Source organism: Pseudopipra pipra, chromosome 8 (assembly GCF_036250125.1).
Source record: "Pseudopipra pipra isolate bDixPip1 chromosome 8, bDixPip1.hap1, whole genome shotgun sequence".
NCBI classification, from domain to species: Eukaryota; Metazoa; Chordata; class Aves; order Passeriformes; family Pipridae; genus Pseudopipra; species Pseudopipra pipra.
The window spans coordinates 18740688-18758562 of record NC_087556.1 but is presented as its reverse complement, the minus strand read 5'-3'; the positions used below and the strand labels follow the sequence as shown (position 1 = coordinate 18758562).

The 17875-nt window shown below is 41.8% G+C and overlaps 1 protein-coding gene across 7 annotated transcripts in view; it reads left to right on the top strand.

Moving 5' to 3' along the window:
- ARHGAP22 (Rho GTPase activating protein 22) overlaps window positions 1-16506 on the top strand; it is a 150821-nt gene extending 134315 nt beyond the window's left edge. For 6 of the 7 annotated variants that reach the window (XM_064662814.1, XM_064662812.1, XM_064662813.1 and 3 more), the window contains 4 exons: window positions 1451-1524; window positions 2495-2616; window positions 5339-6242; window positions 9740-10636. In XM_064662814.1, coding sequence (XP_064518884.1) covers window positions 1451-1524; window positions 2495-2616; window positions 5339-6242; window positions 9740-9968 — 1329 coding nt within the window. In that variant the 3' untranslated portion in view covers window positions 9969-10636. Of the gene's footprint in view, window positions 1-1450; window positions 1525-2494; window positions 2617-5338; window positions 6243-9739; window positions 10893-11755 lie in introns of those variants that run through there. The other variant, XR_010432296.1, reaches the window with a different exon arrangement.
- Window positions 16507-17875: the final 1369 nt, after the last annotated feature.

Here is a 17875-nt window from a genome sequence, read left to right as displayed (position 1 = left end):
CTATGGTATTTTAATTCAGAGTACTTGAAATATAGTGCCAAATACCATCTTGATTTCCTTATTTGAAATAAATTGGGTTACAGAGCAAAATTCAAGAGGGAATTAGGTCTGTCAGCTCACCCATTTCTAGTTCAAACTTGTCACTTGAAAGCTGGTTGACCTGAACAACTGACCTTAACCTTCATGTCAGTAGCAGCTGTTCTTGATTCAAAAATTTTCAGAAGTTAAAAAAGAAGATTGTGATTTTCAAAAGCGACTGGCCTTTTATTGCTGTCTCCATTGTTGTCACTGTTAAAACAGCATGGTGTTTAAGCCAAGGAATTAGAAAAGGTCTGCTGCTTTTAAGAATTGTGTTTTATGTTTTAGGTTTTTACTAGAGAAGTTTTTTGGTTTTTTTTTTTTTTTTTTTTTTTTTGTGATGGGACATACAGAATAAAGAAGTACCTATACATTTAGGACATTAAGGAGAAAGGTAGGATAGAGACTGCTCTCTGGATCTTTCTGACTTATCTGGACCAGAGAAATCAGGAAGATCTTGCAAGAGTCTGGCCAACAGAATTCCCTCCCTAACAGTCCTTAATAAATTGAGGAGAGTTTGAAATGAATGTCCAACTGCACTTCTTTGGCCCCAAACCAGTTGCTTCTGGAATGTCTCCATCATTAGTTTGCAGCCCTCTGTCATTCATTAGCAGCTATCACTCTTCATAGTTGTGCTTCGGAATCTATTTTTCTACAAAAGGTTTAATTGTCCCCAAAAATAAGCAAATATCCAGGGCAACTGCAGCATTGACAGGAAGAAGCAAATGATACTTAGGACTGTAGCAGGACAATAGCCTTCTGAGTCAGAGGTTTGCACTATATGATTTAAATAGCTTCAGGTTTTAAGTCATTCATTCAGCTGATGTCTCATCTTACGTTTTAATGTGAAAACAGAAATTTTGTGAGGAAGTATGTTCCCGGTCAGAATGACTGCAAGTAGAAGTATGTAATGAAACGGGAGGTAGTTGGAGTGTCATTTAGCTTTTTCAAGAAAAACTCTCCTCTGCTCCAGTTGAGCATTACTGCAATGTGTTTGTACTGCACTCAGTGCCTCAAAGTTTCAAATAGGCCACGTCCTGCAAAGGCACATCTGCTGGTACATTGCCACTGATGCCAGTGGGCAGGCTTTGAAGGCTGGCAGGCCTTACTAATTGAAGGCTTCTACATCAACCATTAAAGTTGACTGGAGGATTTCCACTGAGAACGGAGTCAAGTTCCGGACATTGTGGTTTCTTTTGGTAATGCACAGTGCATTAGATGACACCTCTTTTAAAGCAAAGCGTCCTTGTGTTGTCATCTGTTGTGCAGCATTTGGCCATGGAAAGAGGACTTTGTAGTACTGAAGGAAAGTCACGTCTGCTTTGCAGCATTTACATTAATATCTCTCCTTCTTGTTTTTCCTGTCCCTCAGGGAACCCAGGAACTGGTTAAACAGGTGAAGAATTTGCCCCAAGCCAACTACAACCTCCTCAAATACATATGCAAGTAAGTGAAATTAATTAACACTTGGAAAAGTCTTTAAGTTTTGTGAGGCTTACATGCAAATAATATACTCTGAATGTATGAATATTCAGACATCACTTACCTGTAAGTTACTGCTCCTATAAAACATTCAGAGGTGAACGAACAGCCTGCCTGAAGGAAGCTCTTGGTTTATCCAAGAGCATCAGCCAAGCAAATTGCTGTCACCCACAGCCTTGGCAGCAGGCATGAATGATACCAATGTATTATATTGTTTATTGCAGAAGTACTTACAGACCACTAAAGAAAGACAGTATTTCTACATATTGCACACTTGGAAAATTTATGACACAAGCTGAGTAGCAGATGCAGTCAGAACAGCCATTCTGGCATCTGCTCTGGTTTGGAAGTGTGGTTAGGAGTAGCTTCCTCTTGGATTCCAGGGACTCCACAGCCTTGTCTCCCCTCATCTCTGTGCTGATTCTCCCAGTTTTTGGGCTGCCTTTTTATCCAGAAGTTGGAATGAGAAATCTTTAAAGGTCCCTTCCAACCCAAACCATTCTATGATTCTGTGATCTGTATTTTGTTAAATTCAAGCCTTTTTCACAGGCTGCTAGTTCTAGGACAAGGAGAAGAGTGAAATGTCTTTTTAATTCTGTTATGTCTGTAAGTGAAAACTACGTAAAGTCAATCTGTGTAATTGGAGAATTCCTATAAAAATGCAAAAAGCTGTCCTTTCAGACTCAGTAGAAGGCTGGATCCCTGCTAGATGGGTACTTCTGACAGAAACCATCCTGTCTTCTCTAGTTCATACACTAAAAGGGATCTGGGGTAATTACTGAGTATTTAGGCTGCGTTAGTCCCCAGAATCATTTCAGGTGTCAGGGTTGTATGAAAGTAAGACTAAACTGTCCCTGCCCCAGAATGCCTATAGTCTTAAGAAGTGACTTATTATTCCCCTCCTCCTTTGATTTTTCTGGGGGGGCTTTTCAAGGTTCCTCGATGAAGTTCAGGCTCACTCCAGCATTAACAAGATGAGTGTCCAGAACCTGGCTACAGTATTTGGACCAAATATATTACGTCCCAAAATGGAAGATCCAGTGACCATGATGGAAGGTAGGTACTGCTCTTGAGAGACAGCACAACAGCTGTGCTTTGGAGCTGTAGGTCATGCATTTGTTGGTAGCTGATCAGTAGCTGCACAGTCAGAACAAGTCAAGCCATCCATCAGTGCCTATGAAGGGGGTGTATTGGTTGGCCTCTCTTGCTCCATTTGCTGCTGGTCTGGGAGTGTCTCTCCACTATGTGGAGATGCCTCTGCCACCTGGAAACTGTTTTTGAACCTACTGCTAAAATGAAAGCTCACATGTTTTTCAGAAGGACCATGCTTAAGTACCAAACTGCTGTCATTTAGCAATGGTGCATTTCAGTGGTTATACAGCAACCTGTAGAGAACATCCAGGCCACAATGAGAGGACTGTAATTTTTGCTGTGCCACAGTAGCTATAACTAGGTGTCTTAGAAGTGTAGTTTTCTAAGCAGACTGTATATGGGTCAGAACTTCACAGAATCCAAGAAATGAGTTGAAAATCATTAATTTTGGATGTAAAGTCATTAATTTTGGATGTAAAAATTTGAAACTTTAAAATCATCTGCCTCTGTATGGGTCGAGTAGGCTGACACTAGGGCTGGGAAGCAGCTCCTCTCCCAGCTGGCACTGGAAACAACTACTGTGGTGCAGGCTTTACTAGGGTCTTTGCATTGAGTTCTGTGGGCTCTTGGCAAGCCTGCACAGATGTGCAGTAGCAGGCACAGATAGAGATGCTGTGCCCAGGATGTTTGAACTTGGCTCTGGTGCTGCTCCTGAGCTGTAGGGGACAGCTGATGTGGTGTTCTGCATGATGGAAATCCTTCACAGAACACCAATATTGTTATGCTGTAGTAGCAGCAGTGCCTTTAGGTCTGCACAGGTGATGTGCAGATGTTGCCCATAATGGCAAGTCACTGTAAGGACAACTTCAGAGCATGACCTGACATATTCTAGTTGCTCAGGGATTCAAAACCTACCACAGAGATGTGGACCATATTATTAAGGGTAGATTTGAGACTTCCTCAAAGTGTGGAAGGTACAAAAGTCCGGGGAGGAGAAGGGAGTGTGGGAGCACATGCTGATTATTCAGTATTAGAGATGTGGGGACAGCGGAAATCAGCCTGTGTGTGATGCTGTAACTTCCCCTAGTGGCCACTGGGCCAGCGCTGGTACGGCTCTCACAGCCTGGGCCAACAGCATACCCTTTGTTCAGCTGGCACAGGTGACAAGTCTGGGTTCAGTTCACCTCAGGCATTTCATTATGCCATTCATCTGATGGCAGAGGTGCTTGTATTGTGTGAAGGTGCACGGGTGGCACAGATGCTGTGGTCTCCTGGTCTCTCCTAATCATCATCTAAAAACACTACAGTGATCTGACCTGGAATTCTGTATTGATGTAGATCTGAACTGTAGAAAAATTGGGATACGTAGGCTGGATTTTTTTACTTAATCATTATACTAATAACAACAGCAATAGCAATGTTTTGTTTAATTTTTAGTTGAGGATAGAAGGTTGATTAGATAGAAATAACAGAGAAGTGTACAGACTCAATTTTTTTTAGCTTCAGGGTAATTTTAATCTGCTAAATAAACTGATAAAGTAAAATACTGCACCCAGATCTTAACAAAAGCACTCTAGTTGTGTCTCTCTTCAAATTTAAACCATGAATTTCAAATAGAAATATCTGAAGTTTGACAGCTAAATTGTTAGGAATGCCCTTATCTTCAAGACATTTATTTCTCTTCCTGCGTTCATACACATAAAATAGAAGTGGTAGGTGAGTTCAGTACCTCTTGCTGTCAGACCAAAATGTCATCATTAAAATCAGGCTTTTGTCTTGAATGCCTGAGTATGTTGGTCTTATTCTCTATTTTACGTAATACTTAAAGATAGAATGGCATATTCACTCTTTTAAGGGTTTTTCTCTTTTGTAGGAAGTGCTTTGTATTAGGTTTGGTAAGTGTGGTGTTCTCTATTAGTTCATAACAGTTGGCTCCACTACTGGAAAACAATGATAGCTCATTTCTGAGGATTTAAATAATTGCAAGTACTTTCTGCACTTGCTGTACACCTTCTGTGAGTATCATGCAAATGTCATACTTTCAGCAAGTTTCTCTGCACACTGAGTGCAGCAGAAGGCCTGAGCTGAAATTTCTGATTCTTCAATAAGCAGTAGCTCTGGGCCTGTAAAACTGACTGCAACTTAGCTGTGTAAACCTGCTGGTTTTGGAAGCTGGATGGAGAGGTGCTTCATCTCAGCAAATAGGTTAGTGTGTTCAGGATCTTGCCATGCATCCCTGCACAGGGCTGCACTATCCTGCGTGGATGCAAACACTGAGATTGATGCTGGCTCTTAAGACCATGCCTGGTGTGGTACACACCTGCCCTGTTTTCCAGGTGTCCTCCACCTCTGTCATCCTCCAAGGTCAGTTAAGCTTCCAGCCTGCTTAAGCAGGTCAGTTTTTTAATCATTGCTAGTGATAATTTGTGCTCTGCTAGTCAGCTACATTCATGAACTGAACTGAGACCAACATCCTTCACAGTCCCACTTTCCAGCAAAAGCAATGACTCCTGTTCCTTTGAAGTCCTGTATAGAAAGGCCCAGAGTAGCTCCTTGTGCAGACCCATTGAAAGGCATGGCAGCCACAGGCCTCAAAGGAGCTCACGGGACATCCCACAGGCTGGGGACGAGTCTGGGAGGGCTTTTCACCTCTCCTCAACTGCTTGCCTTTGTTTTCCACCCACAGGCACCTCACTAGTTCAACACCTGATGACAGTGCTGATAAGTGAACAGGGGCGAATCTTTGCTGTTCCTCAGGCAGACGTGCCAGGGAGCCAGCTGGAAATCAGGCCCGTGCGGCAGCGCAGTACTGTGGAGTGGATCTCTGAGGAGGACGGGGAGGACAGCAGGTCGGAGAACAGTGCTCCCAGCCCCGCTGATTTGCCTTCTAGCAATGCTGTGGCACTAGAGGCCACCCCAGGACCTGCAGTGAAAAACACTCCTCCAGAGCATAGTGGCAAATTAACTCAGCCTGCCACCAGCCCCAGTAAAAGAGTGCAGACACTGCCTCCATGGAAATACTCCTTCCGCCAGCAGGGAGCACGGTCTGTGAGTCCAAAGCTCGGCAGCTCATCATTAGATATCCCCAATCTCTCCTCCAGTGGGAACTGGTTGATGAACGGACTGTACTCACTCCGAGGCCACCGCCGGACAGCATCTGGGGAGCGAGTTAAAGACTCATGTTCCTCCCAGAGACTCTCCACTTATGACAACGTCCCCTTGTCCAGCCTGTCCCTCAGCACACACAGCATGGCCAGCACTACATGGTCAACGTCGTCATGTGAGATTTCCGTGATGGACTCAGTCAGCAGCTGCCCAGCCTGCCGGGCCAGTGACTCTTCTGCTTTAAGCTCTCTCAAAACCGAGTGGATAACTCAGGGCTCGCTGTCTCAGAGCGAGGGCAAGACTGCAGACCTGGAAAACAGCATGGACAGGTTTGATGCATGCAGCAGCAGCAGCAGCGAACAGAGCGACCCAGCTGCAGCTTCCCGAGACTCTGTCCAATGCTCCAGGGCCTTACAGAGCTTGGTGGTGGAGCTAAAGACAGAACTGAGCAAACAGAGGACTGAGTATGAGACTAGTATCAAAAGGTAATGTCATCTGCTGGGGGGACGAGGAAGTTGTCTGCCAACATTAGCCCTGTCCGAGCATGAGCTCTGAAGGGTATCAGGATCTCAGACCTGAAGTTTGGGTTTAGATGACAGCAGATCTGGTCCTGCTTTTTCCTCACTGCTCTCTGAATCCAGCTTTTCTTTCTCTGATCTAAGAGGTCATTAAAAAAAAAAAAAAGAGGATTTCTGCCATACAGGGAAATCCAGTATTTCACATTCTGTGTTTTCAGTGGAAATGAGAACGGCACAGGTAATGCCAAAGTCTCCTCTTACTGTCCTCAGAGAAACAGCAAATCTTAGAGGCAGGAATTGGGACCCAGCGTGGTCAGGCTTCAACAAAGAACTCTGTTGGTCTGTGCAGGTGCTAGTATTTGTACCAAATCAGTCTGAAATTGAGGGCTTCTTGTTGTTTTTCCCAACTGGAACATTCTTGAGGAAACTGCTCTTGACTATTCTGCAGTGGATTTTTTTTGTGGTGTTGGGACTGCATCTCAGCTACAACTTTTTCTGCAGCCCTTTTGTGTTAAACTTCTAGAAACCTTGCTTTTGTTTTTTTATGTAAAAAGTGGTCTTTGGCTCCCATGGCAGCCACTGGCTTGGAGTAGCAGCGAGCTGCAGCTTGTGCAGCAGACAGCAAACTGTGTCATTATTTGCCCACTGGTGTTTCCTTGCACAACTGCTGGTGTTATACTTAAGAGCTGAGCTCAGAAAAATTCCTCTAGTTTTCAGGAGAGCTGTGTGTGAGGACAGGGGCTGTTGTAGGAAGTAGAAAATATTAAGAACTAGGAAGTCATATTTATTCATTTGTGGGAGTTGGTATATTAGGTTTTATGAGTGTATGTGCTTAATAGAATGACTTTCAGGCAAGCACTCAGGGAAATATTCACATGAAAGCACTGAAGAAGGGCTGTAGTCCCATTTTTTTACTAATAGTTTAGTTCTCAGGGTTTGTTGGGTTTTTTTTGTGTTCAGGTGTTGATGTTATACTCCTTCAATTACTAAAACTCTGGTAGCATTTCCATACCTCAGTTTACAGTCTCCCAAATCTGGTACCAAAAGCACATATGACAGTTGGCATAGTATAGCACAGCTTCAGGCTGCATTAGTTGCCACTTTTTTTCTTGTTAATTAATTAATTTCTCAGAAATGTATCTGAACTTTGATGTCTTCCTGTGGGCCAGCTGTTAAGGCAGGAATTCTACTTGCTACCTTCCTGCTTTATTTTATGATTTCCTATGGTGGTGACCTGCCAGCCTCTGCAGCATTTCTGCCTCGTGCACTGTCCTGCCTTGGCGTGTGAAGCTGAAAAGAAAAAGAGGCTGTGTAGCAGTTTCAGTTCCATCACAGAGTGGGAGAAAAGCCTACCCTCACCTTGTTGTGTTCCAGGTACAGGAGCTGATGAGAACATCACCAGTTGCTAGCATGGGGTGTTGGAAAAGGTCTCTGAATGAGTGTGGTAGTTCATGGCTTATTTGGATTTTTTAGATGCCCTACTGATGCAGAATGGGAGGAGATGAAGGTATGTGCCTTGCATTTAATTCTGCAGAGCTGCTCTGGCAAGCCTTGATGCAGGGAAAGAAAGTAATAAACAGAAACACCAGGCTGCACATTCTTACCTGCTGCCTGGGGGAAGAGATGGCTTTCCACCTCTTATTACTAAAATTGCTCCAACAGGGCCTTAAGCTGTGAACATCAGGGGCATCCAGGAAGACCTGTTCTTCATTCCAGCTGTTGAGCAGTTCCAGCTGCTTCAGCTCTAACACCTGCCTTTCCCCTTCAGCTGGACAGGGCAGAGAGCACTGTGGCTGGAAGGGAGGGCTATAAATTGCCCAGGTCTCACAGGGCAAAGTAACTGAGAGGAAAATGCGTAATGAACGAATAGTTTCATAAAACCAGGCAAGATGCAATCACAGCCTTTATGTATCAAACAGGATGACTCCAGCTGTTCAGGATTACAGCCTGAAGGATTGTGCTGTCAAGTCTAAGAATTTCAAGCCAAGTTTTTCAGCTCTCAAAAATTTTGCAATGTTTTTACTACATCTGCAGCAATTTACATGTGAAAAAATATGTTCCTTTTGAGACTGCATGAAAGTCTGTTTCTGTGGAAAGAGCTAACTAGCAAAGAAGGGAGGCTGCTTAGCAGGAAAAATTTAGGCTGCCTCACTGTCTTTATTTTATTGAAGATAATTTAGTCCCCAAAAATAATAATTTATTGCTTTACAGTTGTACATGTGCTTGTGTGGTTTGCAGAACTCTGTGTGTGTAGCAGGACAAGTTTTAATGAAAGAACATGAGCTTTTTGTTGGCTCATACATAAGTGGAGGGAAAGCAGAGTCACTACCTGCCTTTGGCAGATGTAAGGAACACTTGCTGATGGAAAAGCTGTTATTTCTCATCATCAACTGCCTATTTTCTCTCTTAGTCAGAGGGAGGCAAGTTTTATGGCCTGCCTGTAACCAGCCTGTTCCAGAGCATTTCTCCCTCAAGGTTAATATAATTATCAGACATTCTCTGTTGAGTTTTAGTAATTCATGTTTACCACCTGGACTCTTTAAGAAAATGGAAGTATGTTGGAGAGGACTGCTATATTGTGTATGTAGAAATGCAGTAGGTATTGTTACCCTCTGTAATTGAGAACATAGACAGCTAATCTAGGCTGCTGTAGCTAACCCCTAAATTTAGTGGTAGAAAAATGTAATTGGCAGCTCAGAGCTGTAGAATGTAACAAAAATGTTTTAAAGTGTGTGTGTGGGGAAGCAACCCAGCTTCAGAAGAGTCCTATTAGGCAAGAAGCCACAGCTGGCTGGTGATAAAGGTCTGCCTTCACCAAGATGGGCCTTTTTTGCAGAACTTGGTGCAGGTCAGTGCACCTGTGTGTGACTTTCTGATTCATTGTGGAAACTGCAACAAGGATCCCATAGCCATCTTTACCTGCGTGTAAAACAATGTAAAGGAACAGCTCAAGGGGACTGCCTGCATAATTGCATCTTGGCCAGTCACAAAATGGAATTCAGACCCTTCTGGCACTGCCAAAGCCCCTATTTGTTTTTTGTTTGTTTGTTTTAGTATGGAGTCAGTAGCATGCCCTTGTTGAGTGTAATTTACTCTTTCTAAAAATAACCTGTTCGCAGTTTCACAGAAAGGTAAGCTTCACAGCTGGGTATCAGTGAGAGCAGGGAGTGGTTTCATGTTTGGGGTTTTTTTTTGGTGTTTTGGGTTTTTTTAATTATTTTTTAAAAATTTATTCTATTTTAAAGGGGGTACACTTTTCCTAGGAAAAGCCTAATTTTTTAAATCATATCCTAGTGATTTAAGTGCCCTTAAATTCAACATTAATGAAATGGCAGTTAGAAACTAAGAGAAAGTTTTAAAGGAGAGAACTAAGTGAAACAACTTAAATTTATTATAGTTACCAGCTGTATTTATCCACCCACTTAAAAAGCTTTTTTTTTTTCTCTCTCCCCATTGGTTTTAAGAATTGAAGAAACAAGTGCAGACCTGAGGAAACAAGTGGTTAGGTTAGAAGAAGAACTGGACCAAGAACGAAAGAAATACACGATGCTGGAGATCAAGCTGAGGAATTCTGAACGTGCTCGTGAAGATGCTGAGAAGAGAAATTACCTCCTGCAGAAGGAAATGGAGGAGTTTTTTTCAACATTAGGATGTTTAACTCTTGGGAGTCAAAGTGCTAAAGTCCCCAAGTAGAACAAGCACAGAAATTTCTACTTCTGGCAAAATGAGTGAAAATGCACACTTTGTTCCAGTGTACTCATGTATCATGAGTAATTCTACAGTGATTGCGCTATTGGTGACACTTGCTCTGTTGTCTTTACATGTGCTATAGTATTTGGGCAAGCTGGGAAAGTGTGACCATAATGCTTGAAAGTTTAGATGTCAGATGGCCAGGAAAGGGGCCCCCTTTAATATCCACAGAACAAAAGACACTCTTCTCCAGAGTTGTCCTGCCATCTTTGGATTCAAATGCACCATCGTTTCGCTGGCTCAAGAACAGTGGGAAGTCCTGCAGCAGGGGTGGATGGCCAGAACCGATGGACAGGCTGAGCCAGGAGATGAGGGCCTCCTGCACTTGTGCCTGGGGAGATGGCAGTTCCAGTCTGGCACCACAGCCAGTGGGGTTGTATACCAGATGGATTCTAATGAGGTGGTTTTCTCCTCACTCCATACATAAAGTTTGTTCAAATTTCTCATTCCTAAAGTGGCATTATTTTATGAAGATACTGTGAAAACAAAATCTACAAAAAAGCTGAAGATACCAAAATCTTGACAGTTCACTAAAATGGTCCCTTACCTGCCAAACAGTTTCAGTGTTTCATAAAAATGCAACTTATTAAACTGTATGTGATTAATAATCAGATTGGCTACACAAACTCCATGGAACTTTAAATATGCACATTTTGCCCTAGGTATCTGGGGGATTTTTGAGCCAAAAATAGACCAGTATTAGCTGCAAGAAAAAAACATTTCATGAGTTGATTTATGTCATAAAGATAGAATATGGAATATCAGTCATCAAGGTAGAATATGGAAGATTCTTATCATCAAAAGACATCCAACTGATCCAGCTGCTGAGGGTTTTTAATCTATAAAACTCTAATAGCAAAACCTATGGTAAGAGAAATTAGTGCAGTCAGGGTGGCGGGCATTGGGGTGGTAAAGGGAGAAGGGTGGGGATCTATCTTTAACCTTCCCTGGACAATTTACACTTGGCTGCCTTGTATCACTTCTCATTACATAATTATATTTTTTTGTTGGTGGTTCTCACAGGGAGATGAGGGGACAGGAGGAATATTGCAAACAACCTGTCAGCCCAAGTTCATTATTTCTACTAAGAAAAAATCCATTAGAATGAAGCTGTAATTTCTGGTAAATACCTGCCAGGGCTGACTTCCCTCCCAAGGGATTTTGAGAAGCTCTGCATAGCATTTGTAGCACCCTGAGCCATGTGGAGCCTGCACACAGAAAATTGTTTCACCAGATTCAGCTTGAACTCTCACCTGCCAGCCCAGCACTCACAGCACTGTTCATGTTTTCTTGGCACTTTATCTTTGACAGCTGAGGCAGCTTGGGAGTCTCTAAGAAGAAAGTTTTTTAACAGAAAAGTGTCATGACAACATGAACTGGCTAAAGGGAAAGTACAGAAGGAGCAATGAAGAGCTTGCTTTATTTTAAGTATTTTAAAAAAATGCCCATAAGAATGGGCTTTTTTACATAGCAGCAGATAGTACACCTTTCAGTAGCAACTTTCTCATCATCAACTCACATCCAGGTATTTCAGTATTTAAACATCTGGATGTTTACTTGTTTCTGCTGCACTGTAACACTTCTTCCTATAAAAATGTAAGCCATTGAATGGGAGCCAACCCCAGCATTTTAACCTAATCTTTTCTGGATAAGACAAGTCAAGCAAGGTGGTACAGTAAGCTGTGGACAGGTCAATTCTGTTACTTCAAAGTTTTTTTCCTCCTTCCCAGGCTCTCCAGCAGCACTGGATTCCTTCCTGCCCGTGGAGTGAGGCAGCAGGTACCCGTCTGTTCAGCAGCACCCGCCTGCCACCTGCAGGCACAAGCATCACCCCCACCTTCCTTCTCCATCTCTGCCTTAGGTTATTACTGATGGTCACAAGTGATCTTGCATGGAATAGGATGGCCATTTAAAACAGCAGCATTAAGATCCATAATAATGTGAGAGAGAAGCAGTTGTTGTAACAATGACTGAGCTGGAAGAGCACAGTGTGGCATGGAGCTGCAATACCAGGCCAGTTATCACAAAATAAACCTAAATATTGGAGGGTGGCCTGACTCAGGGTGTAAGTAGAAAATCAGGACTGATAAAAAGGAAGTTTCTACTGATAACATTCAATACAACTAGTAGTAACAACCAGGGTATTTCAATGCCCTCTCTTACTGCTATCCCAAAAGTGGAAACCTTTCACTGTAGCCATCCTGATGGCTCACACATCCCTTAGACTATACTGCATTATCTCCTATATCTATCAAGTGCAGACTGCTCCCTTTAGTTTGGGGACACTACAAACTTGGGAACTGAGCCATGATGACTGGGAGACTAAACACCAAATATGCAAGACAAGCAGTGAACAGGACTGCTGGCCAACTCTGTAAGTATTTAACCTTAGGTAACTACTACATACAGCAGAACTGGGGAACAAACCTACCTATCCCAAACCTTCAGCTCCAGGACAGGACAATCTGTCAGATCTGCAGGAGTAAAATTACTCTGGCATTCAGGATAAAATTAATTCTTCTTTTCAATGTCACAAATGAAACAGTATACACTCAAACTGATTAGTGAAACTAAACAGTTGTAGGTTGACTGTTGTGCTCCAGCACCATCTATGCCTCTTGTTCATGAGGAATAAATTCCAGCTCCTTTTGAAGATGAGACGCTGCAGTAAACAAAGCCTGCAAGAAGCTGCAAACTACCCAGTTCACACTAAAATTCACGATGGTAGGATGTTAACTCTTAAGTGCGGCAACAGGAGTATAATGTTCATTTCCAGACATGGGCAATTATACAAGAAATGGGAATCCACCTGTGCTGTTGTACACACCTCATGGAACACTATGCCCTTATTTGAGGAAGATGATACACTCTTTCCTAGTTTTAACTGCTGTTTCCATACTCTTTTCCCACCACTTCATTTCCCCATATCAAGCATCCTTATTTTGCAGACCTTTCGCTCATTACAGCCCCTGATTTAAATGTCAGCTTTCTTAGCAAGTGTTTACAAAATACAGGTTGGTAATATTACTTAACATGACAAAAGGTTCCTGGAATCAGGTAGAAATGTTTTTACCATAGCTTCACCTGTGCAATCTTCCAGTATTTTGCAGGCAAAAAAGCATAAAAACTTTTCAGTGAAAAAAAAACAACACAAGCATATACTTTAAAAAAAAATCAAAACAGCAATGCTTCAGAATAACAAAAAAACCCTTCTGAAGGTCTCCATGTAATTTCTAACACAAAAAGGAAAATGAACGAAGGTAGCTCATTGAATCATCTACATTCACCAGCGAGTTCCATTGAAGCCAGCAGCACTAAGCAGTGTTTCAGTCCTGAGTCACCCACACACAAATCCTGGGCAGAGCTAAGATTGTCTCTCCAGCCTTGCTCTGTTATTGGCATATCATTTGAAATTGGCTGCCCTTTATGCTGACATGCAAATAAAGAAAAGCACTTGTGAGTCCCACCACATTCCTAGAAGAACATCTCACAAACAGCTGGCCCAGAGAAACAAAGCTGGCTACAATGTACTGCAGGAGTCACAGTCCCTCTCCCTTGAAACTGTACACGGACGCCAACAGCACAGCTCAAGGGCATCTGCAGTCTTTGTTCAAGGAAACACCCACACCCTGCTGGAAGTGAAGGCAATCAAACGCATTTTGTGTTAGGATTTACCCACAGCAGAGGGGCCAGCAAGTGGTCTGGGCACACAAGTCAGCTCTCCAGAAGTCAGATCCTTCAGGCTTCTCTGAGACTCAGTTCTAGTCCCATACACTAGACAACCCATGGCTTACCTCTTTCTGCAGCACAGGGTCTTGGCAGATGTATTTCCAGGAAATAAAGTGGCTAGAGCTAGCAGCAAGGAGGCAAGAACACATTCCCAGTGGCTGCAAAGACACGTGGCTGTTAACAGTCTGTGGCACATCCAAAGTCAGTGGGAATGGAGAGACGGAAAAAACATGTCACTTTGCCCATGAGTGAGCTCACACACAAGACAGGACTTGAAGTACCATTAAAAACCAGATGAATTCTCAAGAAGTACTGACAATAATAAGATTTCAAGTGCAGCCTTTTTATGCAATCCATATGAAACCGTTCTAGCCTAGCAATGAAGAAACACTAAATGCATAGTGGTCAAACTTTTTTTTTTTCTTTTTTATTTAAAATATCATTATAACCAATTGACATACTAGATAACAATGTATACATTCCAGTGGTGCACATGTAATGACCTATGGCATGAATGAGTAAAAAAACCCACAATGTTCTCAGTAATGCCCCACCAACAGCTTATTTGGAGGGAATAAAGGAAGAGGGAAAGCAGGAAAAAGTATCAAATGTGGGGAAGAAAAAAGAATTACAGTTTTCCCCAGTATTTTTAATGGTGTATCTTCATATTTCTTGGGACATAATAAAATTAAGAATATACTTCAAAAGGGGCAGAAGGAATGATCACAATAATTGGGGTGGGATTTTTTTTTCTCAACTTTAGTAATAAAAGTTAAAGAACTCTCAAAAATAGACTAGATATTGGGCCTACAAAAGTAATTCATCTGTATGCAAAGCTTACCAAGAATTATTCCTTTTGTAAAATGTAAAGGATGAGTTGACATTACTAGTAAGCTATTTTTACCCTACAAAACCAGACTACAATAATAAAATCACCAATTTACAGCTAACACAATATTCTAGATGTACATTACTGTACACAAGCTATATATTACACATGAACATCTTACGTGAAATATATAAGAAACATACTTACTGATATTGTCTCAACATTGGCCAATAGGTTTGTTTTTCTAAAGGAGGTGTATTTTTCTATTCACATTCAGTGTAGTTCCAATAGCAAGGGTTAGCTTTGCTTACTTAAGAAACGTAGAAAGTTTGTGTGAGGTAGTTCAAGAAAACCTAGCTTAAATTTTTTAACTGCAGAATTAGAAACACAATGTGACCTGATTCATAACACATTTCTATAATGCAGACATATCTAAAGAGGAGGAAGGAGTGAAAGAGACCACTTAAAATACCACTTTTATCCAGTGCCCTAAACTAGGAATAAATTAAATTAATTGAAAATTTGAGTAGGCGGTACAGTCTCATCACATTTCTTCATTAGAACTCTTTCTAATCCTACTGAAAAATGCAGACAGGCTCTCCTTCAACTCCAGTCCTCAACCTAAATATGTAAGAACCAAACCACTGATAGGAAAATAAAATATAACAGCATGGAGAAGCTGCTGCCAACAGCAAACAAAACCATTTCTAGAAACCATAATTCATGCCATTTAGTGACCTGAAAGAGTAAGACTGAGTGTAAGCTGAACCTTCTTCCCCCCTTTCCCCCATAATCTTAATTGAGAAACTTTATCACACACTTTGGATTATTGGCTGGGTAGAACCATCCTCCTGTAGGAGCTTTTTGACCATTTTTCTTCATGCACTGTTGAGCTGAATGCCACATCATCCCTCCCTCCCTGCAGGGCCCCTGGCCAGGTGCTCAGTGTTGGCTCCACTGACCATTCCAAGAGGATTGCACGGACCGTCCCCGTGGGACCCTCAGACAGCAAGGGGTGCTACTGCTGTGGCCTGGCACCCCCTCAGCACCCACCCTGTGGTGGGGATGTGGGGACTACACACACAGACACACAGACGCAGTCATACACAGACACTCCCCCCCACACATACCCATACACCCCCCGAACAAACAATTTATGATACTCTGTATCTAGCTGGAATTCCTATCCAAAAACATACCACTGCACCCAGCACAGCAAGGTTCTTCAAAGCTAAAATCCCGAGCAGTGCAGCTCACGCAGGGCAAGTGCTGTGTCTGTTGAGCAGAGCAGAATGAACCGGGGCTGCCCTGGACAGTCAGGCTGGGCTGAGAGTTTTGATCTGCCAGCCCAGCTGCTCACACACACCAACACACAGTGAAACATCAGTTCTGACCCCATTGTCTTGCATCAGAAAAGGCCTTACAACGCAGTACTGCAGCACACCATCATGGTACTCATTCCCACCTGCCCCCCCACACTTCTATTTCAAATTCTTGAAGAACCTAGTTCTACAAAAGGAGAGTGCTGTTTTATCCTTGATGCATGCCACAGCTCTGACCAAAGGAGGTGGAAATCAATCTCACTATTATTGCCCAACATTTAATCTCACCTGACATAAGAGATCAGACAGCTCATTGTAATTCAATCCCTACCAATTCTCCAACGGATTAGAACAGCCCTAGGAAGTTGCATGCACTCTAGTGAAGCCCATTGTCATGAGAAGATTTTGAAACAGTCTAAAATAAAGCTTAACTGTACTTTAGGAATAAAACTGTACAGTGTACTGGACAACATATAATCTAACAAACAATAGACAAAGACAGCTCAACTCCAGTTACCTATTTGTTTGCTATCTGTGGTGGTGTACAACTATCGCTTAAGTAATTTTATATTTCAGCAAATAAAAAGGAAAGTTAAGACTAGGATGTTGTTGTGATACTTTGGTGACTGAATCTGACTTTCTTTTCTTTGAAATTTGCCACCACTAATTTGCCTAAAAAAAAAAAAAAAAAGGAAACGCAACACTACTATGAAGATAGTGCCAGAAGTGAGCTCTAGGTTTCCACAGGCAGCTCTGACCTAACCAAAACAATCCCTTTAAAAACTGCTCACTCACACTGCAATGGGCTGCAGGGGACAGTCTATTCATTAAACCTACCGTGAAAGAAGAAAAGCTCAATTCTCCTTAGAGCTTATAAACTCATTTCAGTGGCTATTTTATTTAGGACACTGGAAAGTGATAGCAAAAAGTATTCTTAAGTTTCAAAATATTTCAATCATCACTGTAATCCAGAGGGGTTTAAATAAATTTGAATACGAATGATATTTATCAAATTCTGTTTTTAACAGCACTTAGAGGCATCAGAAGTTGCTTTTGTCAGTCTTAACTTCATTACACTGTTGACCACACTATCATTTGACCCTATATAACAACAGAGAACTGTCATATGACCAAAAATTTTGGCTTAATTCACAGCTTAAACTTTGATAAAAAAATTACAAAATAGACTGTTCTGTTGGTCTCCGTTCAACTTGAGCAGATTTTCTACATTCCAGTGCTAGATGAATCCAAACATGTCCTGCCTATTCCGAGGTAATACACAATTTGGCAAGATCCTGCAAAAATAATTGCCTTAACAAATGTGGTTTAGGAAGGCAATATTGAAATATTAGATACAAGCGAGGAAAGCAAAATTACATGCACAAAGCACTTACCAGCAGTCTAGCCAGGCCAGGAAAACAATTGTGCAGTTTATCAATTTAGTCATCTTTGAGACATTACCATTTCTTGTAAACCCTGCATGTTTTTTAAAAAGACATGTTAGATATCAAAAGCATTACTATCACTTCTATTTTTCTGAAACTTACTGTAAAGACATATTTTCCTCTTTCAGTTAGAACTTCAAAAAGATACTTATTTAACCCAAAAGGCAGAAGGAACCACACTGAAGACTATCAGTCATTCCTGGATGACCTCTGTAGCCAGTTACATTGCTTATGCTCGGCGCCTGGCAAGACTTCTGTATTTATGTCCATTTTTGTGAGCATTACTAATTTAAATTGCTCTTCGCATTCTAATTCACTACACAAAATATGCATCTACACGAGGCAATCAATTATATAACCTAGCTTCACTAAAAATCTGCATTTTCCAAAGGAATAAATTCTGAATGATTGTTTAACTCAAACTTAAGTCAGTTATACATAAATCATTCTGTAAATATAAAATGTAAACAGTTAAAATACTTCTGTGATGAGCAGCACCATCTTACATGACTATTTAGTAAATGT